Raw genomic sequence first — 21,742 nt, 5'->3', positions numbered from 1 at the left:
AAAAACGTTCGAATGAATTGTTCAAATCGAACCGCAAAAACTTGATCGTCGATTGCCAACAGCAAAAAAATTTCATTGTTCACCATCATCCCAATCTCGGCTGATCTAACCCACGCAAAAAAAAAGATCCGGTTGGAGTCACTTCCAATGGACTGTCCAGAAATGCTTGGTGTTTTCGATTTTTATTGTTACAACTCTCGGAACTGCCATAGCAATGACATAAACGAGAGAATTGATATAGATCAATCGAAAACCGTACCTTTGTAAGGATTGTCCAGGAACTTCGGTTTGCTTTCGATTATTCATCGAATTAGCGAATGATCTGGTATATATATGGTTGATTAATAGGTGCTAATCTCACATAGTTTCGGTTCAGAACATGAGACAGTGGCGTACAGAAAGAAACGTCAAGAAAATCGTAGCTTGATACCTTCAAGATGATTTTCAAGACACGAAAATAGCATGACCTACATTTTTTTTCGAAGAAATGACGATGGCTAGTTGAAAATGCAGTATTCCCTACAAAATTCAATATGTTCTACATTGAAAAACAAGATCTTTTTGGTGCAAAATTAATTTATTGACGAGATTACACGAATGGTTGGAGTTTCAGATGATCTCCAGGCTTCATTTTATGTTTATCTGTTTCGTTCATATGATCAAAGCTAAGCTTTCCCTTCAAAGAACAACTAACCAATAAAACGTGGTGAAAAATTCGAGTATCCACTTTTTTAACTGAAAAAGCTGACAACAACCAGGGGAAAGTTTTATTTACATGCTGGTCTGCCCAACGTTATGATACGCCACTGGCCAGTAGATACCTGAAGGTTTTCCCAAACACCCGGACTACGCCGGCAAATCTTCTGAATCAGATAATGCAGGCAGATTTGACTCTTGCTAATCGATGCATAAATTCAAAAACAACACACTCCAACAAAACAGTCTCAAAAAATCTTCGCGCACGTTGAGACCAAACGAAAAGACAGTCGGTCGTTACAGAGACCGGAAAAATAGAGGAAAATTCTAAGTAGCATAATGATTTGCATCGAAATCGAAGGTTCTGATAGACCGCAGATGAGCGCGAAACTTTTTTTGATTAAATGAACTCTGCCCATCGTGAAGCTGTAGAACATTCAATCAATAGTGTGTCAACAAATTGTTAATTGTTGATTTAATAGTGGAGACCAGTTTGTAGTGCTGTCAGATCAAGTTGCAAGTGTTAAAAAGTTGAACAATTCTTTAGTGAAGATGTTTGTTCAGTGGTTTTAAGTGATTTTTTCTTGTCAAGTGGAAATACTCACAAAATTGTGTATAGGGAATCTGCAACTTATTTCAGACAAGGCCAGATATTTATGAGGAAAAATCAAGGTAAATTATACGTCATTTCTCAAAAAAAATTTTTATTTCCAATTCATTTTGATTTGAATCACGTAGAAAATACAAATAAATATCGCATCATCTTACAGAATCTCTTTTAACTTCGCAAATCTTCGGAATATTGCCTTTGAATTGGAAAGATTGGGATTATTCTAAAAAATCAGTCATGTGTAGGATAGATTCGTCAGAAAATTTGAAAATAATAAACCTATATGTGAAATTTTGGTGGAATCGCTTCCTACATGTTGTCCCATCCCATATACAAATAAATATTTTTTTCAGAATCTGGAAGTACCTCTCCAAGTGCCTGAACATCTTACAAAATGTGCCCATGTGAATCTTTGAAAAAGTTCTCGATATTGTGTTTTTTTCTCTTCTGGACTCATCTTCAGAACAGTGTGTGTGGTATGAAATTAGGACAATTAGGACATAGACAATATTACAGTCCGAGTTTCGGTCCTGTGGTGAATTCGAATCGAAGTCCTTGTCCAAATATTTTCGAGTACAGATACGATGATAATGGCGTACTTTTCGGATTTTTGCAAATTCCTATACCAGACGCCAACGTGTTGGAACTCAGAGTTGAATTTGTAGTTGCTAACCGCATTGGAAAGGTAAATATTGAGTGTACATCTGCATTTTTCACATTTAGTATGTCTCAAGTCTGAAGAGAATGCATTTCGAGCCTTGAAAATTCAATAATCTTCAGAGACAATCTATTCTTTGAGCTTCCAAGATTCATTGCTATGACTAGTCATCATCCAATGAGTAGATCAAAATTCCTAAAGCATAGTTTTATCTTGTATTAATGCATATTCCTTGATGGATTATTCAACCATCTGTTGCTTTAGGTACAAGAATAATGTGATTCATAGAAAGCTTAATGAATTCCAAGTAGATGATTACCCATTGAACAGTAAATTCGTTCTTTCAAAAATGTATTCTATTGCTATATTCAAAGCACAATACCTAATAAAATAACCATCAGTTATAATAAAAGAAGTACTTATTTATAGCAGATTTACTCATCAGTGACTTATGCCCTTTGAATTTGAAATCATTCTTCTGATTTACGAAGAAAATATATTATCAATTTTTGGTGGAAACTCTTAGACTTATCATTTTCAATAAACTCGTTCATGTTTCGATGACGTTTTCAAGAATCGAATCGAAACAGGCTACGTATTAATAATAATATTGTTGAATATAAAACAGAAACCACCGTATTTTACGTCTAAGCTAATTAGATGAAATCAGGAATTTTTACATAAAATTCCATTATCATGTGTATGATCTAATTCAACTGTATCATTTTAATTGCTCGAAAACAATGGATACCGAAAAAAAAACGAGCCAATCCCCATTTTTTAGATCGTTTCGACCGGGGAATACGCTGATTCAATGTCAGGCCGTATATACGGGGTGCTAGCGAAAAATTTTGAGAGGAAAACTTCAGTGAAATTAATTTCTTTCAGGGGCAAGAGGGGACTATAACACTTCCTTATACTAGCAAAGAACAGATCCTGCGGAATATCCAGAGTAGAGTCCCCCTGAACTACAGGGTGAATTTCCCATCGTGGCAGGGACTTCCACCAAAAATCACCAAAATCGTGTTCAACGGTGATGTTATCTGTTTTGGCGAACCATATACACGTGAGTACACAACTCTTTTCGGTTTCATACTCTACTGTAATCTAAGCTGAGCTTTCTTTTCACTTACAGTGAGTACTGTTCCTGTTCTGACAACAATACACCTGCTGCACAAGCTCAACATAAACGTGACACCTCTTGTGGCAAGTCCAGCTTTCGAGCAAGCTACCTTCTTCAACAACGACAACGTGAACAAAGGATTCGATGGAAGAAACAGAATAGACAAATCAGTAATCGACAACCCTGACAATCCCCTAAATTTCAGACCAAAAGGCACAGTGAAGTCTCCCAACATCGTATCACCATATTCTGGCAATCCCTTCTTGAATAAACTGTCATCCACCACCAACAAACCCCTTGATCAAGGTAAGAACCACCGAGGGCCACTTCTGATAGGGGTATAACTTGAGGAAAGACCAGAAATAAACAGTAATTCCTGATGAGCTCTGGAGGTTATAATATTTCTCCATGAATATCTGATTGATTCTCAGGAAACCCCTTCTTCATATCAACCCTTCCAACGGTCGAAATCTTGGACATAACGCCTAAAGGAATCATTACTGTTTCACCTAAGAGACAACCTAACCAAGACCCAAGCCTATCCAGCAGGGACAGCACCTCCCAGTTCATCAACGAGGTTTGTGGCTTACCGATCATCACCAATTCCTTGATCTTGCATGGAACAAAGGTGTCTAGAGGAGCTTACCCTTGGCTTGTTGCTATTTTTCACACTACAGACGTTGGCTTGTCCTATAAATGCACCGGAGTTTTGATATCCAAGAGACTTGTCGTAACAGGTAAGAAACAAGATCTTTTTTGACTTTGAGAGATGGAATATGTAGATAAGCCTGACCTACTGAAGCTTCAGGCAGATCACATCATTTTGCACCTACCAAAAATGTATTACGTATGATTATCTCTTAGTGAAGGCCAAGAAAGCTTCATTAACCTTGAACCCTGCCAGACTGTTACATTTCATGAGCTGCTGATGGATAATAGAAACCATAGCTGTCTTGAATAACCTGCTCCTGGTTTCCCTGGATAATCTATATGATTTTTTTATGATTTCCAGCCGCACATTGCGTAAGGAAAGACGATAGAACCTTGCTGTCCAACAAAATCGTTATGGTCCTTGGAAGGACGAACCTTCAGCAGTGGGAGGTCTCTGATGGGGTGATGATAGGTGAGGCTGAAGACGTACACGTCCATCCCAACTACACCACTCAGTCATCAGACGCAGATATCGCAGTGTTGGAGCTGAGGAAGGATGTAGTCTTCTCCTTGACCATAAGACCCATATGCCTTTGGGATGGGGACGATGATCTGGGCTTGGTCGTTGGTAAGACTGGTTTGGTGGTTGGTTGGGGTAAAGACGAGAATGGTTTGAAGTTCTCACCAGAACCGAAGCAGATAGAGCTGCCTATTGTGAGTCAAGAGCAGTGTTTGAGGTCTGGTTATGCATATAGGGATATTACGTCAGAGAGGACTTTCTGTGCTGGTGAGTAGATGGGGTTTTAGGTGCTTTACTTCGATTGGAAACACTTGGAGAAGAATGTACTTTGTTGTACCTTCTCCCATGGAATTTATTCGCTAGATTTTCTGTTTTTCTTCTTGACGAGATACCTTTTTTGTAGGAAATCGTGATGGAAGGGGACCCTGCAACGGAGACAGTGGGGGCGGTTTCGTAATGAAGAAAAATGGTAGATGGTTCCTCCGGGGTGTTGTTTCTATGTCACTTTCGGATGCTCATGCCTCTTGCGACCTCTCAAACTACGTGGTCTTCACTGATGCCAGCAAACACAAGGACTGGTTGCTTAGTTTCAGTTGATTTGTTTCTCGTTATTTATAATATTTATATAGTAGGTAATAAATTATTGGAAAATTCGTTACTGGATCATTTCACCCCAGAGAAAGAACTCAATTGGGACAAGAATAGGGCCATGGGGAACACCAAAATGGTAGAATGGGTTAATGCTGGTGACGCTGCCTTCTGCTTGTCCTACTGAAAGTGTTTTGGTGTGTTTTCAATGGGAATCAAATTAACGGGTTCTAATTGAATATTGGCTGATTTTTATAGGGAAATAGTTATTATAATTGCATATTATTTCGATAAATGGTTCATTTGTTCATTTCTGATGATCATAAAATTGGAATCGATTGGACCCTCTTTGAAATAATTTATAAATCAGTAACTTTAACAGTTATATACATTCGTGGCTGATTCGGTTACCATGGTGTATTGTTTCTGAAAGAACCATGGGTGTTTATTCCAAGATTTTCTCGTTTTTATTTTTTGGGACTACATTTCTGATCGAAACAAATGAAGGTCTTTTCTCCGGTTTATTTAATAAGGGACCCATAACTGAATCCGTACTTAACGTATATTGTGGTTATATAAAAAAAGCACCTCGTTCTGAAGAACCCTTGTTATTTTCACCTTGGATGGTTGTTTTGACCACTAAGTCAGTGAAAGGGAGGGAAACTGTTGTGAAATGTGGAGCGACACTGATCAGTGGAAAAAATGCAATAACATGTAAGTGAAAGGTTTTTTTTTACACAGCTAAAAAAACCTCCAGTTCAGAACTGACTAATGTTTGTGTCATACTTTTTCTGTATTTCAGCTGAAGCTTGCTTGAGACAATACAAAGCTTCCGACCTCCAGGCAATCTTGGGAGCCCCAAGTCTCAAACTATTACACCAGGGCACCAAAAAAAAAGTCGCCAAAATAAACGTTCTTCTGAGCGATCAGCGAATAGCTGTGTTGGATTTCGGATACGTTATATTCGGTAACACAATCAGACCTGTCTGCTTACATGGGTCAGAATTTTCGGGAGTTTTCGCCACAGTTGGTAAAATTTCAAAATGTACGAAAGGCGACCAAGATTCGTATTAAAACCTATGAATTTTCAGGTTGGGGGGCGTCAAAACAACCAAAAAAAAAGAAGTCTGAGGTAACTTCAAAAAAAGTTGCTTATTTGAGTTTGCAGGATTATTGCAGAGTAGATGGTTACTGTGCTGAGGTCTTACCAGCTGAAGGTAAGTGAAAAATACTATTTTCAAGCCAAAGTTAACCCAAAAGAGCTAAAACCGAATCAGTCTAAACTTTTTCGCTTATTTCTAAGCAGTTATAATTCCACAGAACCTTGGGAAATGACGGTAGAAGAAATTAAGGAAGGTTCTCCACTCTTAGTGGAAAAAGATTCGTACTGGTATTTACAAGGAATCATGATTTTGCTAGATGATGAGGACGACGAGAATGAAGAACCCAATGATGAAGAAGGAGAAAATAAGAATAAGAAGAAAGATGAAACCAAAAAGAAGGAAAAAGATAAAAAAGACAAAAATAAAGAAAAGGAAGAAGACAAGGACGAAAACAAAGAAAACTCCGGACAAGACACTGATAATGGAAATGACGGAGAAGTAGATGAAGAAGAAAAGGAAGATAAAGCTGAAGAATCTAATCCTGATGAAAATGAAGGTGCCAACGAAAATTCTCCCGATGAGAATAATGATGAAAAAGAAAACGAAGAAAAGGAAACAAACGGAGATGATAATGATGATACTGAAAAAGGTACAGATGATGAAAACGGCGAAGAAGAAGCAGCAGACAATAAGGATGTCGAGAAAAGAGAGGCAAGAGAAAATGATCGAAGTGAACATGTGAATTTTGGAATGAGAAGAAATGCTGGCAAAACACTTATAAGAAAACGCGGAAAAGCTAAAACGTATGACATATTTTTCGTTAAAATTAACGCCGAAATTCTTGATGAACTTAAGCATCTCATGAGCCTGTTGTCATAGTTATATATATGGAAATATAAACTTGGTATTCTTCGAGGCATTTCATTTCATTCTTAACCAATATTTAACAGTCTTGATGCTACATTAATTTACCACCAAGAGACTTCAAAACATTTGTGAAGATGAACTATATATCACAAAAAACAAACTAAAAAGGATGCAAAAATGATGGAGGTACCAAAGAACGTCTCAGAATTTTCACAATTAAAAGTTAATGAAGCAACTCTAATATTCTTGATTAGGTAGGGTAATGAGATCGGTAATTCATAATTAAAAGTAATTAAAATATCAGTTGAGGCAACTTGAACTGTTTTGATTCGGATTATTCGAATTTTAATGATGATGTATTTGCAAGGTTCGTCACTGATAATAATTTAAATGTTCCTTTCTGAAAAACATATAGTTCTTTTAGAACGTCTTTATTATTCTTCGAACTGAAATGTATCTGTTCCATATAGTTCTCTTGGCTTCGATTTTACAAATTGCGATCGGTAAAAATGAAGAAAAAGTGGCGAAGGAACAGAAACTGCGATACAAGAGGGCATTTTATGATACCATATCTTCTGAAGAAGAATATCATGATTATTTCAACCCCTCAGAAGAAATACATTCCGAATTCAACCCTCTCGAATTTCTGCACAGAAATTTCCATAAGATAAAGGAAAAAAACATCAGTAAAAGTGTAACAGATAGAGAAAACCAAAACAAGAATTCGGAACATCAGAAACAAGAACTGCAAAATCTTATAAAAAAAATATCTGGAAATAAAACGATAAACATAGTTAATTCGAACGACGAGTTAGATAACAGCGAAGAACAAAAGTTGAAGGAGAATGAGGGTGACAGAAGCATATCCCCAAGAAATTTTCCAATTTTTCTGAGACTGAACGAAGGTAAGTACCAAGGAAAAGATTTTCCTCATTAATAATCACTTCTAGGCGTGATCATTCTTGTTTGTTGATTTTCCTATTGTCTCATTAGGAGAGGTTTTGAAAATGAAAAAAATGCAACCGACAAGTACTAAAGAATACGAAGAAGATAATAGAAATAATAAAATGAGAAAAAACAAAAAAGGTAAATCGATAGCAGGTTATAACAATCTTCCCCATGATAAAACCACTCTAAAAAACACTGGTGCTAGAGAAGAAAACAATAAAAAACACAACAAAGCTAACAAAACTAACAAAAATACAAGTCCTCAGCGAAAAACTCCTGTAAATTTTGAAAATAAAGAAGACACAAAGATAATTTCGGATAAACCTCAAAAGAAAAATGGTGTAACAAAACCAACAAAGAAAACTCTGTTTAAACATAATGGACAAGAAAAATTCAAAGTACAAACTACAAGGCCAAGTTTCGAAAAAGATATAAAATCCGGTAATAAACACAAAAAAACAGAACAAAAATATCGAAATCCTATAAGAAACAAAAATACCGCTGATATAAATATAAATCAGGAGAAAGGGTATTCAGAAGATTATTACTACGATGATTATGGACTGATAGAAGAATCAGAAGAATATGAGGATATGGAAATTAATGAAAGCTCATCTGAGGAAAATCAAAGTGACGTAAGTGGAGATTACTCAAGCAGTGAATATGAAGATAGTATTGAAGATGATTCAAGTGATCCCGAAGCCAGAAATGCGATAGATTCAAACGAAACTGATGAAGATGAAGATAGTGATTCAGAAGAAATTGATGATGATTACTCTGAAGAAAAATCTGATGAAAAGCGTGGACCTCAACTAGTACAAGATGCAAGTGAACTTCCTCCCACGCTTCTTGAATTTAACAACAACAACCATGAGCTGCAGACATCATGTGACCACACTTGGACTTACTACGATAAACCCCTAAGGATGTTAGAGAAAAAAAATTCAAAATACAGAAGTAATTCTTTAGAGGGATCTTCCTGGAAGGGTTTAAAACCAAGAGAAGGAAACCTTTTGGATCTGTTGGGAAATTTCTGTGGAAGTTTAGCAGTGTGCACTAATGGTAGTACGTTATCTATGTCACCATGGGTACCTCTTCTACTGAAGAAGGGTACTGAAGTGGAAAGATTTTTGAGTATACGATGTGGTGTTACCCTTATCTCGAAGAGCCACGCTATAACTTGTAAGTAAAATGTTCAGAGAGCTAATAAAGCTCCTTACTTGAAAGTATGGAATCGTGAAGTTCATTTTCTCAAACGTAAATCTCCTTATTCATAGAAAACTTCTTGAGAAGTTTGCAGAAGGAAATTTGCGCATCCGCCAAATTTAAATTTCAATCAGCTCTCGGGTTCACAAACTTTTCTCCATTATCCCTTGCTTATTTAACATTTCTGCATTTTTCATTCTTTTTATTCGTTTCCTCAGCTGCGAAATGTGTTTTGAAAGCCAATACCGATCCCTTATACATAATATTTGGTAATTTCGATTTTGAGAATGCCGACAAAGATGGTATTCTTCGTGTGGTTGAGACAATAGCTTTAGCTGGAGAAGATTTGAGTTTGGCAGTTTTGACCTTCAAGGAACTTACACTCCATGACCAGATAAGGCCAATTTGTATCTCTTCGTCTGAAGATTCGTTTGAAGAAAACACACGAACGGCCACTGTTGGTGAGTATATCCTTCCTGAGGTTTTGACGAAGTCGCTGTGGATATTGTTCGAATGATTCTAGTGTGGAATTGGACGCTTGAACATTCTAATAAAACTGAAGATTTTATATATGAGAATTTTTGTGCACTGACGAAAAGGAGTGATAAGAAAATGTCTGATTTGTTACCAGCGAAAAAAGTTTGTCCACAGGCAAACGGCATAGCATCACCTATTTGTATGAGGACAAAACCAGAAGCATTATGTAAGTTGCTAAAAAGGAAACGTTTTCGTGGTAACCCAAAAAAAAATGTTAACATCAAAAAAAGTGAATTTACTGTACTGTATCACTATGATGAATTTCAGGGAGTGCTGACGACACCATTCCAGGTTTGCCACTACTGTACGAATACCAAAATACATGGTTTTTGAAAGGAATAACGTTAGATGAAACAACTAATGAGTCCACTAAGAAAGTTCAAAAGAAACAAATAAGGAGGATCAAATTTGAGAGTATCGATCGATTTATTGACGATATAAATAAGATAATTACTCAGGTTGTGTAATCTGAAATCAATCAATTGTATTAAATATTTTCAGGAAGTCTTAATATATATAAATCTCAATATTCAGCACATAATGGATTAGATAAGTTTAGATTTGGAATAAATAGTATCCCAGTTCCTATTGTTTCAATTTATTTCGATACAAAACCAAAAAGAGAGTGTTCATGAGTTCATTTTTCGATATATCAGGTTAGGCTACAAAATGGTGGATGCGCTTATAACACATTACACTGCTATTCTGTAAACGTTCGAATGTTTCTTCAAATTCATGATATCTATTTGGAAAAATGGATCTAAGCCGAGAGTTAGGGAGAATCAGTATTATATAACCGCAATTTCATTGATTATCCCCCTGTACAATCCATGAAAAAACCTCCTTTGAGGTCATACTTCTAAACCTCAGTTAACGTTGAGTAGTGTATGTGTAAAATCTTCTGTATTAATTCCGGTTGCACATCCTGATTTGGCTGAAAAAAATCACTGATCGCTTTAATTTGATCATCATCTAATAATATCTTCGGCGTGAATATTTCTAGATTGAGGCAGGCTATTAAAGTGGTAGATGGTAGATAGGTGATTATTCGATAATGATGTTTAATACAGGTAGATGCTCACAAGGTATGTTTCATTTGAGTTAATCATGCTAAAATATTCAGACTTGAAGATTTTTGAAGCATCCGACATTTGACTCGTCGAGTAGGTATTGTTTTAATTATTCCTTTCTTCCCATAGACTTGTTAATTTGTTATTGAAAGTTGTTAGTCTGTTCAATTCTTACAATGAAATAGGAGAATCTCCAATTGATGATTGGTTTGGGCTCCTAGGACGAGTGAAAAATGAAGATTACGATGAATAGATTCTCTGAACTTCGACCCTAGCGTGATCATAATATTTACAATCGAATTTCTTGAAAATAGCCAATATTAAAAATGTGTCAAGTGTACTATCGTAAGATGATAAATTTGTGCGAATGTTCCAATTTTAAGATTTGTTATTTTCTACAGCCACAGTTCAAATTATAGTTTATAGCAGTCACCATCTTACTTTCTGGTGAGGTCTTTTTTGATTTTTCTTCATCCATTCGGAAATTAAGAAACATAGAAGAAAGTGTTGAGTTTTTACTTTTTAGTTCTCTGACGCACATTGATCATTGTTTGTGATCTGTTCAGTATTATTGCCTTATCATAGGCATATTTTTTTGATTTTAGGGGTACAATAATTATAAATTTTTGTTCTCACAAAACCCTTGCAATGTTGGCAACTTTTTAGTTGAGTCGAACTTCTCCACTGAGATTTTTTTTTCAGATTTTCATTTTTCTTACTGCTTCTCTGTGAAAGGACAATGATGTACTCTTGTCTTTTGATGCTGCTCTTTGTCGGATCTGTTTTTTCAAGATCTGACTCCAACCTACCTCCAAATCCTTGTCCAAACGTGTTCAACTATTATTACGATATAGATGGGAGTATTTTTGGAGAAATCATCGTACCAAACGATGGATCCACTGTTTTTAGGATGGAAGTGAACGTTTCTTACGTAGGGATATTCGACGAACAATCTAGACCGGTAAGAAAACCTTTTATTGATGCAGAATCGAAATTTATAATGTTTCGCATTTCGTAGAAAGTTAAACTGGATTTGACAACAGCCAAAGAGTATCTTCTAGATGCCAGACAGCTGACCTATAAAATGACTTTCGATAAACAGGATAAAATACCAAGGGTGACGCAGATTAGGTTCAACGATAGGGTTTATTGTAGGGGCCCTTCTGGACCTTGTAAGCACAATATAGCTCGAATCAAAAACCCAAAATTTCACATTGATTTTTACAGTGACCAGCGAGGGAATATCTGATCTGTGGGTTTTCAAAGAGACAAGATTACAAACGTTTACGTATTACCCTGGTGAGTTTCAATTTGTTTTAAGGTTAGTGAGAAATTCAAGATTCGTTCACAGATGATCCTAAGCCGATGAGACCAATACCAAGGATGAAGCCAACTATGCCACCTTTCATTCCTCCAAGAACCACAACAGCATATCCATGGATATCAGCGTATGATAAAACCGGTGAGATTTCTTGTTGTTTAGCCTTTAAGGAACCATGCCTCGCCAGTTCCCACCACAGTATCTGAAAATTTAGTGGGAATTGAGCTGAAAAACAAATCGTTTTCCTTTTCCAGAGAGCTATGGACGTCCTGAACGGATTGTGGAAAATCCAGGAAACGATCAAGACTGCGGTGTCCCTTTGAGCTCCAAAACAATTAATTTAATAACAGACGGTAGTAACACCACCCAGAATGAGTTCCCATGGTTGGTAGCCCTTTATCATTGGAAAGGGCTAAATTACGAATTCAGGTGCACCGCTAACTTGGTGGACAATATGCACGTTATAACAGGTAAATATGTTGAAGATGCATCCTGAGGTCAGAGGCACTTTCAAATATTCAGTTGGTCATTCTGTATAATTAGCATCTCTGCTCAATGGTCATACCCACAGAAGTTTTCAATGAATATTCTATATTCCACGACACCGACATATGAACATAGATACCCATGTACATTATATCTATGATTAGGTCACAGAAATAGAGACCATAAAATTATAAAATCTAACCAAAAATTGCATTTTCAGTCGCGAGCTGTTTGAAATTCTACAAATCCGACCTGGTCAAGCAGAATGATATACTGTTGGTATTCGGAAAGTCAAATTTGAGGCAGTGGGCTGCCAAATCGGACGCTGTTGTGCGTACGGTCGCAGCGGTGGACGTGAATCCGGAATACACCCAGTATAGCGGTCACGGGGATATGGCGCTGCTCACCCTGCAACAGCCTGTACAGTATTCGGCGTCCATCAGGCCGATTTGCCTCTGGAAAGGGAGTCCTGATGTCCAGGAGGTAATCAACAGATATGGCACGGTGGCAGGTTGGGGAAAAGATGAGAATCAAGTGGAGTTTTCGACGAACGCTAAGAAGGTTCAGATGCCCGTGGTTTCCGAGCAGATGTGCATGATGTCAAATCCTGAATTCGCAAAGCTCGTCTCCTATAAAACATTCTGCGCTGGTAAGTTGGAGAACACTACAGAAAAATTCAATTCAACTGGCCAACAAAACAAAATCTTGAATTTTCCTATCCATTCAACAGGTGAAAGGAATGGAAGAGGACCTTGCACAGGAGACATAGGTTCCCCATTTATGCTGCAAATGAATGGTAAATGGTATCTCAGGGGTATGGTAAGCCAAGCAATCGTTAATAGAGGGACATCCCAATGTAATTTAAATGAGTATATAGTCTTCTCTGACGTGGCCAAATATTCTAGATGGGTGTCGACAAAGCTGAATAACAATACGTAATAATTTAATTGGATCTTTCAATACATCTCCCTTTCCTTTTATTTTCATAAAACTAAACCTAAAATATGCATTTATTGTGTATAAAAAAGTGAAAAAATTTTATTCGCTCAAGTAGCTGCCCCTCCTCTGGTGCCGCCCATGTATTTTACCCATAGAATAATATTTAATAATGGTGTTCTGTGTAAGAACCATAGACTCCCGCGCATAATTCTATGCCTTAATAGTTCTATGATCTTTATAGTTCTATGAACACCCTCTATAAGTGCTCTGTGCTCTCTCTTGTTCTCTATGGTAACAACCATAGACTTATTACCCAGCGTAGATAGTCCTCTATCTACGTAACCCAGTCTATGGTAACAAACGATCTGTTTTCTATGATTAGATAACATACATAGAATATTGTTTATTTTTTCATAAAAATTTTGAATTTTGGTTTATCTAAACAGGACTAATAAAGTTGAAAATTTGATGTACTGTAGGACCCATATGTTTCTTCCAATTTTCGATTAGTTGGCATCGCAAAGATTTAAAACATGTCTAATCCTCATGAAACGATAATCATGAAAGCAGTGGTTTCACTTAAAATTGAACAAACAGGGACTCTCTGGTAGGTTTGACGATTTCTAATAATTAAGGACACCGTTTATTAGTAATTTCTGCATACTTACCATGATTTCCAGTGCATGGAGTATAGAAGAGGAGAAACTATTAAACAAGAACAAATCGCAGACAAAGTTTGTTCAATGATTGCAATTCAGTAATTATGTCATGATCGTGTGAAGTTATTTCTGCCTTCATACCTCTTACAGGATAACAGGTATAAGGAAACATATAAACTTGGTTCGTTTGAATTTGAAGCTGCACAAGATGCCTAAAGAAGCATATCGATAGTATCCATTCAATCAAGAATCATAAATGTGAATTGTGCAATTTTGAGGCAAGTAGGAAAAGTCCTGTTAGGGCTTATTTTATAAGACATATGATTTATATTCATTTCAATGCAATTAATTGCACGATAGGTCAAATAGATACTGTTCATTCCAATAAGAATCATCTGAAGTGTGATCTATACGATTACTTCACAAATGGTAAAAGTGACCTGAAGGCTCATGTGAATTATGTTCATTTGTGTATGATACAACATAACTGTCTTCTTTGTAATTATGTTACTATCAGAGAAAGGAATTTAAAAAATCAAGTCAATTCTGCCCATTTTTAGATGAGGGTTCATAAGTGCCATTTGTGTGATTTTATATCGATTTGAAAAATATCTTTCAGGGAGCATATGAAAGATTCCCATTAAGATGCTACATTTGTGGATATCAATGACGCAGTAGGTGGTGTCAAATTAGTGAAATTGTAAGTTAAATCGAAGTTGTTTCAAAATCGAATATAAGAGTATTATGGTTCAACGTAAGCAAGAGCATGCTAATGTTTGGCACATTTTGCAGCTACTAGTTGAATCCTCCCACACGTTAGACTATTTTTTAAGGAGAAAAAGATCACACAAATAATATTCGCCAATATCAAAGATTGATTGCTAAATTTTAAGTGTTTTAGCACCCCATGCAGTTGAAAAAAAAATTATACTGACAAATTAAAGTGCAGTGCTTTGAAAGCGAATTTGTTAGTTTCTCAGATCAGTTCAGAGGTAAGTTTGAAAAAATAATTCTCCATATAGATTAAATTCGAATTTACACATTACAGCAGTAGTGCCAGCGCTAGTAGTTCAGTTTATCTTGATTATTAGTTCTAATGGGCATATGGTGAATCTTTGTTGTTACATCACCAACTGTTTTTCGTAAAAAGAAAATGAACAATTGTGTGAAATTATTTTCGCTTACGAACAGGGGTAATTTAATGAGAACCATTAAGACATCCTTATGTTATCGTGATACATTTTCCGCTTTTCCTAACCCTACTTATTTCAGCTCTCAAAGTTTCCCGACCATGTTTAGTCGTCAGCAAGCGTTCAAAAGCCACTGTTGGAGACGGCTATGTATATGTCAACAAAGAAGAGCCTTCAATGGATTTAAAAGATATGAATGGTATATATTGTTATATAATATTTCATTTGTATTATTGTATGGAATGTTGCAGATAGGGCTGCCCAAACTATGTTTATGACTGAACTGTTCAGAGGAATGGCTGTGACTTTGGCCCACATATTCAAAGAGCCTGCTACCATCAATTATCCATTTGAAAAGGGGCCTCTTAGCCCTAGGTTCAGAGGCGAACACGCTTTGAGAAGGTATCCATCTGGGGAAGAAAGATGTATCGCTTGTAAGCTTTGCGAGGCTATCTGTCCAGCACAGGTGAATATCGAATTGATCATCAGTTCGATATAATTTTATATATATTTGTTTAGGCCATCACAATTGAAGCGGAGGAAAGAGCTGATGGTTCTAGAAGAACTACTCGTTATGATATTGATATGACAAAGTGTATCTACTGTGGATTTTGTCAGGAAGCATGTCCGGTAGATGCTATAGTTGAAGGTCCAAACTTTGAGTACTCAACTGAATCGCATGAGGAATTGTTGTATAATAAAGAGAAATTATTGAACAATGGTGATAAGTGGGAGTCTGAGATAGCAGCAAATATTTATTCAGATCATCTGTATAGATAGATGAAAATCCAAACATGGTAGCACTACTATCTTGATTTAGTCTGAAAATTTAAGCAGAATTATTAAAGCAATGTTGCTTATTTCTAACTCTTTTATTGATATCACCCACCGAAAAAATGTAAATATCCTATGCTATCCTTTAACTACTAGAAATTATATTTATTATTATATTTAATGTTATGAAAAGTGTTTTATCGAAACAAAAAAATTGAATATTCTATTCTCTTTCGTAAATTAGCCAAAATCTGTGGTTGTATCATAGGTAAAATCTAAAGTCTAGTTTTAATTAGTCAGTTATTTGTTTTATTGTTTTTCTAGATTTTCGAATTTCCATTGTAGGTGTAGGAAATGTAGATTGGCAACTGGACAAACCCGTTATGAACAAAGAAAACTTCCGATAATAAATTAAAATATTTGCCGATCAAAGTTAAAATACAACCTAACCAAGATGGTTTTACCAGGAAGAAGTTTGAAGCGGAATAAATGTGGATGGACAATTGGACACGGCCCCACCATATGATCAAAGATTATATAATCTTTGCATATGATTCATTTGCTTAATCAAACCTATATATGTGAGTGTTTTTTATAAAATATTTGAGTAATCAATTCAATTTATGTTCAGTTACATTGATTTTTTTGGATTGGGAATCAGGCACACACTCCAATTCGAGTGGGAGCAGTTTTTTGCATCAATAGGGTGGAAATTTGTGTGAAGTGATTGATTTTTCATGGGAATAGGACCTGAATGCTGATTATTGATATATTAACATTTGAAATTACAAATATCGAAATCTTCTAGGTGATTAGTGAAATATTTTTGGCAATCCACGGTAAAAACGCTGCGGGGATCATTTATTAACGGAAAATCTGGATCTTCATGAATTTCCCTGGATTTTTATATAACCTCTAATAACACGGTGGCACAGAGTCGTACCATAGAAGGAATATGATATGCGTGTCTATGTAAATGACATTTTTTTTTGTGGTCGTGACTCTATGTTCCTGTTCATAGATTTTTAATAGTGCTCTATGTTCTTGAACATAGATTAAGGCATATAATTTTTTCTATGCTCAGGATCTATGTTCGTGACCATAGAACTAAATGATAGATACTCTGTGGTTACTGAGCATAGAATTATATTCTTAACATCTTTTTGTGTTCTGTGGTTAGCATTCTATGTCTATGATCTTTAAGGTTATGTTTAGAAAGTATGAACTTTACTCAATGCTTTCTAGAGTGTTTTTAGCTTTTATCAATGTTTTTTGCCTTACAAATTCAGCATTTAATGAATGTTACAAATTCAATGTCCATATTAGTGTAGGCGAAGTGGCAATTGATCAGGGATTTTCGACAAATCATGTATTCTTTCTGACGGAAAGTCGTTTTTTGTTCTAGGTTCTAGAGACTGTAGTATTGAGTTAAAGGAAGAATGAGAATCCTCAGAAGAACGAATATGGTTGAATAGTGATTTCAACGACTTGCGACTACGTATTGTTGACCATAGATTAAAGGTTTGTACTAGATTTAGATTTCGAAAATTTAATAATTAGATCCTGATCTAGCAGAAACTGAAATCGGTTCTTCTTCAAGTGAATTATCATTTGTTCAATCTCCCTATGGCCCAAAACTTTTCCCGTAATGTGGAAGGACATAAAAAGATAAATAATTCACTTGAAGAGGAACCAATTACAGTTTCTGATGGAGCAGACTCTAATGAAAATTTTTCTGAATTTCAAAACGATACAATGAAAAGAGTATTCTTCACAAAAAATTTTCCACCCTGCGTATACATCATGAAAAATTTTGGCCCAAAATGCTTTTTTTTTCGTATCGTCTCGGAATTGAGAATATAGTTTAATTAGGCTTTTCTCTATCAGAAACTGCAATCGGTTCTTCTTCAAGTGAATTATTTTTCGTTTTACGCCCCTTTGAAGGACTGAATTTTTGGTAGGCCATAGCAGCCAAAATAAATTTTTTTCCTCAAAACTGAGCTCAGATTTGGAATCAGGGACTTCGAATTTTCCAGAAAATATATACGGAAATCCAATCTGTAAACAGGTTTTTCCATTCTGGACGAAAAATCGACAAAGGAGAAATGCGCCTTGAAATTATGGGCATAGGCAACAAATCATATTCAGTCGCCCTTAAATTGTATTGTAGCGCCATCTAGTAGGTGTTTAGCAAACATAGTGCAACTCATTACAGTTTTCTATTACAGCCAAAGTAGAAAACTGTTCTGTTGGAGAGACAGGTTTCTATTATAAAGGCAAAGAACACTGTAATTGATTGGTGGATGTTCGTTGACATGGTACTAGATGGCGGAGCAAATGAATTTGTGAAAATTTCATCCAAGAATGGACAAATTTCAAAGTGTTTAAACGGCAGAACTATTTGTTATATAAGGAAACTGAGTTCAAATTTGGAATCAGGGACTTCGAATTATCCAGAAAACATGTACGGCTCTTCAACATCTAGAAGTTGGATTCTTGATTCCGAGCGAAAAAAACGCAAGACGCAAGGATGAAAAGAGAATGGTTTTCCTTTAGACATTCTTGAAAATATTGCGCCATGACTAGAGACATATTGGACCAATTGATCTTCAATCCAACGCATTCTGGATCAAGGATTAAAAGCACATTGTTCTTCAGACATTCTTGAAAATATTCCAACATGACTAGAAACAAACTATTATTATGATCTTCAATCCATGACGAAAAATTTTGGCCGAAAATGCTTTTTTTTTCGTATCGTCTTGAAATTCGAAATATAGTTTAAATAGGCTTTTCTCTATCAGAAACTGCAATCGGTTCTTCTTCAAGTGAATTATTTTTCGTTTTACGCCCCTTTGAAGGGCCTCAACTTTGAAAGGCCCTAGCAGCCGAAATAATTTTTTTTCGTCAAAACTGAGCTCAGATTTGGAATCAGGGACCTCGAATTATCCAGAAAACATGCACGACACTTCAATATCTAAAAGTTGGATTTTTGATTCCAATCGAAAAAAACGCAAGACTAACTGCCTTCGGTTCTTCTTCAAGTGTATTATTTTTCGTTTTACGCCCCTTTGAAGGGCTGAAATTTTGGTGGGCCATATCAGCCAAAATAAATTTTTTTCGTATCGTCTTGAAATTCGAACCATAGTTTAATTAGGCTTTTCTCTATCAGAAACTGCAATCGGTTCTTCTTCAAGTGAATTATTTTTCGTTTTACGCCCCTTTGAAGAGCTGAAATTTCAGTAGACCCTAGCAGCCGAAATAAATTTTTTTCGTCAAAACTGAGCTCAGATTTGGAATCAGGGACCTCGAATTATCCAGAAAACATGTACGGCACTTCAATATCTAAAAGTTGGATTTTTGATTCCGATCGAAAAAACGCAAGACGCAAGGATGAAAAGAGAATGGTTTTCCTTTAGACATTCTTGAAAATATTGCGCCATGACTAGAGACATATTGGACCAATTGATCTTCAATCCAACGCATTCTGGATCAAGGATTAAAAGCACATTGTTCTTCAGACATTCTTGAAAATATTCCAACATGACTAGAAACAAACTATTATTATGATCTTCAATCCATGACGAAAAATTTTGGCCGAAAATGCTTTTTTTTTCGTATCGTCTTGAAATTCGAAATATAGTTTAAATAGGCTTTTCTCTATCAGAAACTGCAATCGGTTCTTCTTCAAGTGAATTATTTTTCGTTTTACGCCCCTTGAAGGGCCTCAACTTTGAAAGGCCCTAGCAGCCGAAATAATTTTTTTTCGTCAAAACTGAGCTCAGATTTGGAATCAGGGACCTCGAATTATCCAGAAAACATGCACGACACTTCAATATCTAAAAGTTGGATTTTTGATTCCAATCGAAAAAAACGCAAGACTATACATCATGAAAAATTTTGGCCGAAAATACTTTTTTTTTCGTATCGTCTTGAAATTCGAAATATAGTTTAATTAGGCTATTCTCTACCCGAAACTGCCTTCGGTTCTTCTTCAAGTGTATTATTTTTCGTTTTACGCCCCTTTGAAGGGCTGAAATTTTGGTGGGCCATATCAGCCAAAATAAATTTTTTTCGTCAAAACTGAGCTCAGATTTGGAATCAGGGACCTCGAATTATCCAGAAAACATGTACGGCACTTCAATACCTGAAAGTTGGATTTTTGATTCCGATCGAAAAAACGCAAGACGCAAGGATGAAAAGAGAATGGTTTTCCTTTAGACATTCTTGAAAATATTGCGCCATGACTAGAGACATATTGGACCAATTGATCTTCAATCCAACGCAATCTGGATCAAGGATTAAAAGCACATTGTTCTTCAGACATTCTTGAAAATATTCCAACATGACTAGAAACAAAGTATTATTATGATCTTCAATCCATCTTGAAAAATTTTGACCCAAAATGCTTTTTTTTTCGTATCGTCTTGAAATTCGAAATATAGTTCAATTAGGCTCTTCTCTATCAGAAACTGCCTTCGGTTCTTCTTCAAAAGAATTATTTTTCGTTTTACGCCCCTTTGAAAGGCTGCAATTTTGAAAGGCCCTAGCAGCCGAAATAAATTTTTTTCGTCAAAACTGAGCTCAGATTTGGAATCAGCGACCTCGAATTATCCAAAAAACATGTACGGCTCTTCAATATCTAGAAGTTGGATTTTTGATTCCGATCGAAAAAAACGCAAGACTATACATCATGAAAAATTTTGGCTGAAAATGCTTTTTTTTTCGTATCGTCTTGAAATTCGAAATATAGTTTAATTAGGCCCTTCTCTATCAGAAACTGCCTTTGGTTTTTCTTCAAGTGAATTATTTTTCGTTTTACGCCCCTTTGAAGGGCTGAAACTTTGGTGGGCCCTAGCAGCCAGAATCAATTTTTTTCGTCAAAACTGAGCTCAGATTTGGAATCAGGGACCTCGAATTATCCAGAAAACATGTACGGCACTTCAATATCTAAAAGTTGGATTTTTGATTCGGATCGAAAAAAACGCAAGGCTATACATCATGAAAAATTTTGGCCGAAAATACTTTTTTTTTCGTATCGTCTTGAAATTGAAAATATAGTTTAAGTAGGCTCTTCTCTAGCAGAAACTGCAATCGGTTCCTCTTCAAGTGAATTATTTTTCGTTTTACGCCCCTTTGAAGGGCTGCAACTTTGGTAGGGCCTAGCAGCCGAAATAAATTTTTTTCGTCAAAACTGAGCTCAGATTTGAAATCAGAGACCTCGAATTATTCAGAAAACATATACGGCATCATATGATTAATAGGAAATTTTATTTTACAGGTGCCAATCACGTTGATGGAAATTCGCTAGTGCTGCCCAACAACGAAGAAAGAAACTGCCCACAAGAAGTCAGAAGTCATTCAGGTATATAAACCTCTCTTCAATTTTTGATATAAACATGTATATTCATCGATATTTATGTGAAAAATTCATTTACACTACTATTTTTTCTCTTATTCTATGACAAAAACTGTATAATTTCACGAAATAAAGAAAGAAATTGAAAAAACGAATGTTTTATTCCTTAAAAACACCCCAGTAATGACGTAGAGTTCGAAAAATGAACTTGTCTAGAGTAAAATAGAAACGCCCTGAAAATTCGGAAATAGGCAACACATAATACACCATCATGTATATTTGGTTGCCTACCGCATGAATCAGGCGCTACTCCGGATACCTCCTCGCTCTCATGTGATCCTAATAAAAATTCAAAAAATTCGAAGATTTGTACCTCGAGAATTACACAAAAATCGGATTTTGTATCAGGATCACAGGAGAGCGAGGAGGTATCCGGA

At 35.9% G+C, this 21,742-nt stretch overlaps 5 protein-coding genes and 1 long non-coding RNA gene across 10 annotated transcripts; all 6 read left to right on the top strand.

The window, feature by feature from the left end:
- The first annotated feature begins 882 nt into the window (after window positions 1-882).
- Window positions 883-4,911, top strand: LOC123320710 (serine protease gd-like). The gene is made up of 7 exons (XM_044908110.1): window positions 883-1,368; window positions 1,660-1,991; window positions 2,853-3,030; window positions 3,100-3,393; window positions 3,519-3,824; window positions 4,100-4,525; window positions 4,662-4,911. Exons 2-7 carry the CDS (start codon window positions 1,701-1,703, stop codon window positions 4,853-4,855), a joined length of 1,689 nt encoding a protein of 562 aa, XP_044764045.1. The 5' UTR covers window positions 883-1,368; window positions 1,660-1,700; the 3' UTR covers window positions 4,856-4,911.
- Window positions 4,912-5,221: 310 nt separating this feature from the next.
- On the top strand, window positions 5,222-6,861 carry LOC123320721. Of its 3 annotated transcripts, none has more exons than XM_044908125.1 (5): window positions 5,222-5,560; window positions 5,649-5,876; window positions 5,938-6,063; window positions 6,167-6,276; window positions 6,394-6,861. In XM_044908125.1, the coding sequence occupies exons 1-5, from the start codon at window positions 5,284-5,286 to the stop codon at window positions 6,826-6,828; spliced, it is 1,176 nt and encodes a 391-aa protein (XP_044764060.1). In that variant the 5' UTR covers window positions 5,222-5,283; the 3' UTR covers window positions 6,829-6,861. The 3 variants fall into 3 exon arrangements, with proteins under 3 accessions (XP_044764060.1, XP_044764059.1, XP_044764058.1); XM_044908124.1 differs by having other exon boundaries at window positions 6,167-6,681; window positions 6,727-6,861; XM_044908123.1 differs by having other exon boundaries at window positions 6,167-6,861.
- A 278-nt stretch (window positions 6,862-7,139) lies between these two features.
- On the top strand, window positions 7,140-10,094 carry LOC123321146. The gene is made up of 6 exons (XM_044908651.1): window positions 7,140-7,420; window positions 7,451-7,721; window positions 7,810-8,946; window positions 9,189-9,431; window positions 9,494-9,673; window positions 9,775-10,094. Exons 1-6 carry the CDS (start codon window positions 7,268-7,270, stop codon window positions 9,972-9,974), a joined length of 2,184 nt encoding a protein of 727 aa, XP_044764586.1. The 5' UTR covers window positions 7,140-7,267; the 3' UTR covers window positions 9,975-10,094.
- A 351-nt stretch (window positions 10,095-10,445) lies between these two features.
- On the top strand, window positions 10,446-13,331 carry LOC123320717 (serine protease gd-like). Of its 2 annotated transcripts, none has more exons than XM_044908117.1 (8): window positions 10,446-10,592; window positions 11,280-11,538; window positions 11,596-11,749; window positions 11,805-11,876; window positions 11,929-12,039; window positions 12,153-12,368; window positions 12,605-13,033; window positions 13,115-13,331. In XM_044908117.1, the coding sequence occupies exons 1-8, from the start codon at window positions 10,582-10,584 to the stop codon at window positions 13,321-13,323; spliced, it is 1,461 nt and encodes a 486-aa protein (XP_044764052.1). In that variant the 5' UTR covers window positions 10,446-10,581; the 3' UTR covers window positions 13,324-13,331. The 2 variants fall into 2 exon arrangements, with proteins under 2 accessions (XP_044764052.1, XP_044764054.1); XM_044908119.1 differs by lacking the exon at window positions 10,446-10,592 and adding an exon at window positions 10,886-11,024.
- A 942-nt stretch (window positions 13,332-14,273) lies between these two features.
- LOC123320749 lies at window positions 14,274-21,456 on the top strand. Of its 2 annotated transcripts, XR_006538791.1 has the most exons (4): window positions 14,274-14,682; window positions 16,292-16,527; window positions 17,352-17,467; window positions 21,228-21,456. It is a non-coding gene; the product is annotated as an uncharacterized LOC123320749 (long non-coding RNA). The 2 variants fall into 2 exon arrangements; XR_006538790.1 differs by lacking the exons at window positions 14,274-14,682; window positions 16,292-16,527 and adding an exon at window positions 16,616-16,754.
- On the top strand, window positions 15,019-16,034 carry LOC123320739 (NADH-ubiquinone oxidoreductase subunit 8). The gene is made up of 4 exons (XM_044908146.1): window positions 15,019-15,175; window positions 15,255-15,371; window positions 15,424-15,638; window positions 15,692-16,034. Exons 1-4 carry the CDS (start codon window positions 15,136-15,138, stop codon window positions 15,950-15,952), a joined length of 633 nt encoding a protein of 210 aa, XP_044764081.1. The 5' UTR covers window positions 15,019-15,135; the 3' UTR covers window positions 15,953-16,034.
- Window positions 21,457-21,742: the final 286 nt, after the last annotated feature.

The sequence above is a fragment of the Coccinella septempunctata genome, chromosome 9, assembly GCF_907165205.1.
Source record: "Coccinella septempunctata chromosome 9, icCocSept1.1, whole genome shotgun sequence".
NCBI classification, from domain to species: Eukaryota; Metazoa; Arthropoda; class Insecta; order Coleoptera; family Coccinellidae; genus Coccinella; species Coccinella septempunctata.
Note: the sequence above shows the minus strand (reverse complement) of the source record. Positions and strands in the feature narration are given on the sequence as shown.

What these genes read in the sequence shown, in the direction of transcription:
- LOC123321146 (XM_044908651.1), top strand. Translation starts at nt 7,268, where the DNA reads ATGTATCTGTTCCATATAGTTCTCTTGGCTTCGATTTTACAAATTGCG. An exon ending in AATATCATGATTATTTCAAC is followed by an intron (nt 7,421 to 7,450) that starts CCCTCAGAAGAA and finishes TCCGAATTCAAC; the next exon opens with CCTCTCGAATTTCTGCACAG. An exon ending in TTTTCTGAGACTGAACGAAG is followed by an intron (nt 7,722 to 7,809) that starts GTAAGTACCAAG and finishes TTGTCTCATTAG; the next exon opens with GAGAGGTTTTGAAAATGAAA.
- LOC123320710 (XM_044908110.1), top strand. Translation starts at nt 1,701, where the DNA reads ATGTGCCCATGTGAATCTTTGAAAAAGTTCTCGATATTGTGTTTTTTT. An exon ending in TTGCTAACCGCATTGGAAAG is followed by an intron (nt 1,992 to 2,852) that starts GTAAATATTGAG and finishes AATTTCTTTCAG; the next exon opens with GGGCAAGAGGGGACTATAAC. An exon ending in AGAGAGGACTTTCTGTGCTG is followed by an intron (nt 4,526 to 4,661) that starts GTGAGTAGATGG and finishes CCTTTTTTGTAG; the next exon opens with GAAATCGTGATGGAAGGGGA.
- LOC123320721 (XM_044908123.1), top strand. Translation starts at nt 5,284, where the DNA reads ATGGGTGTTTATTCCAAGATTTTCTCGTTTTTATTTTTTGGGACTACA. An exon ending in TGGAAAAAATGCAATAACAT is followed by an intron (nt 5,561 to 5,648) that starts GTAAGTGAAAGG and finishes TCTGTATTTCAG; the next exon opens with CTGAAGCTTGCTTGAGACAA. An exon ending in GGGAGTTTTCGCCACAGTTG is followed by an intron (nt 5,877 to 5,937) that starts GTAAAATTTCAA and finishes ATGAATTTTCAG; the next exon opens with GTTGGGGGGCGTCAAAACAA.
- LOC123320717 (XM_044908117.1), top strand. An exon ending in TCGACGAACAATCTAGACCG is followed by an intron (nt 11,539 to 11,595) that starts GTAAGAAAACCT and finishes CGCATTTCGTAG; the next exon opens with AAAGTTAAACTGGATTTGAC. An exon ending in TAGGGGCCCTTCTGGACCTT is followed by an intron (nt 11,750 to 11,804) that starts GTAAGCACAATA and finishes TGATTTTTACAG; the next exon opens with TGACCAGCGAGGGAATATCT.
- LOC123320739 (XM_044908146.1), top strand. Translation starts at nt 15,136, where the DNA reads ATGAACAATTGTGTGAAATTATTTTCGCTTACGAACAGGG. An exon ending in ATTTTCGCTTACGAACAGGG is followed by an intron (nt 15,176 to 15,254) that starts GTAATTTAATGA and finishes TACTTATTTCAG; the next exon opens with CTCTCAAAGTTTCCCGACCA. An exon ending in GGATTTAAAAGATATGAATG is followed by an intron (nt 15,372 to 15,423) that starts GTATATATTGTT and finishes GGAATGTTGCAG; the next exon opens with ATAGGGCTGCCCAAACTATG.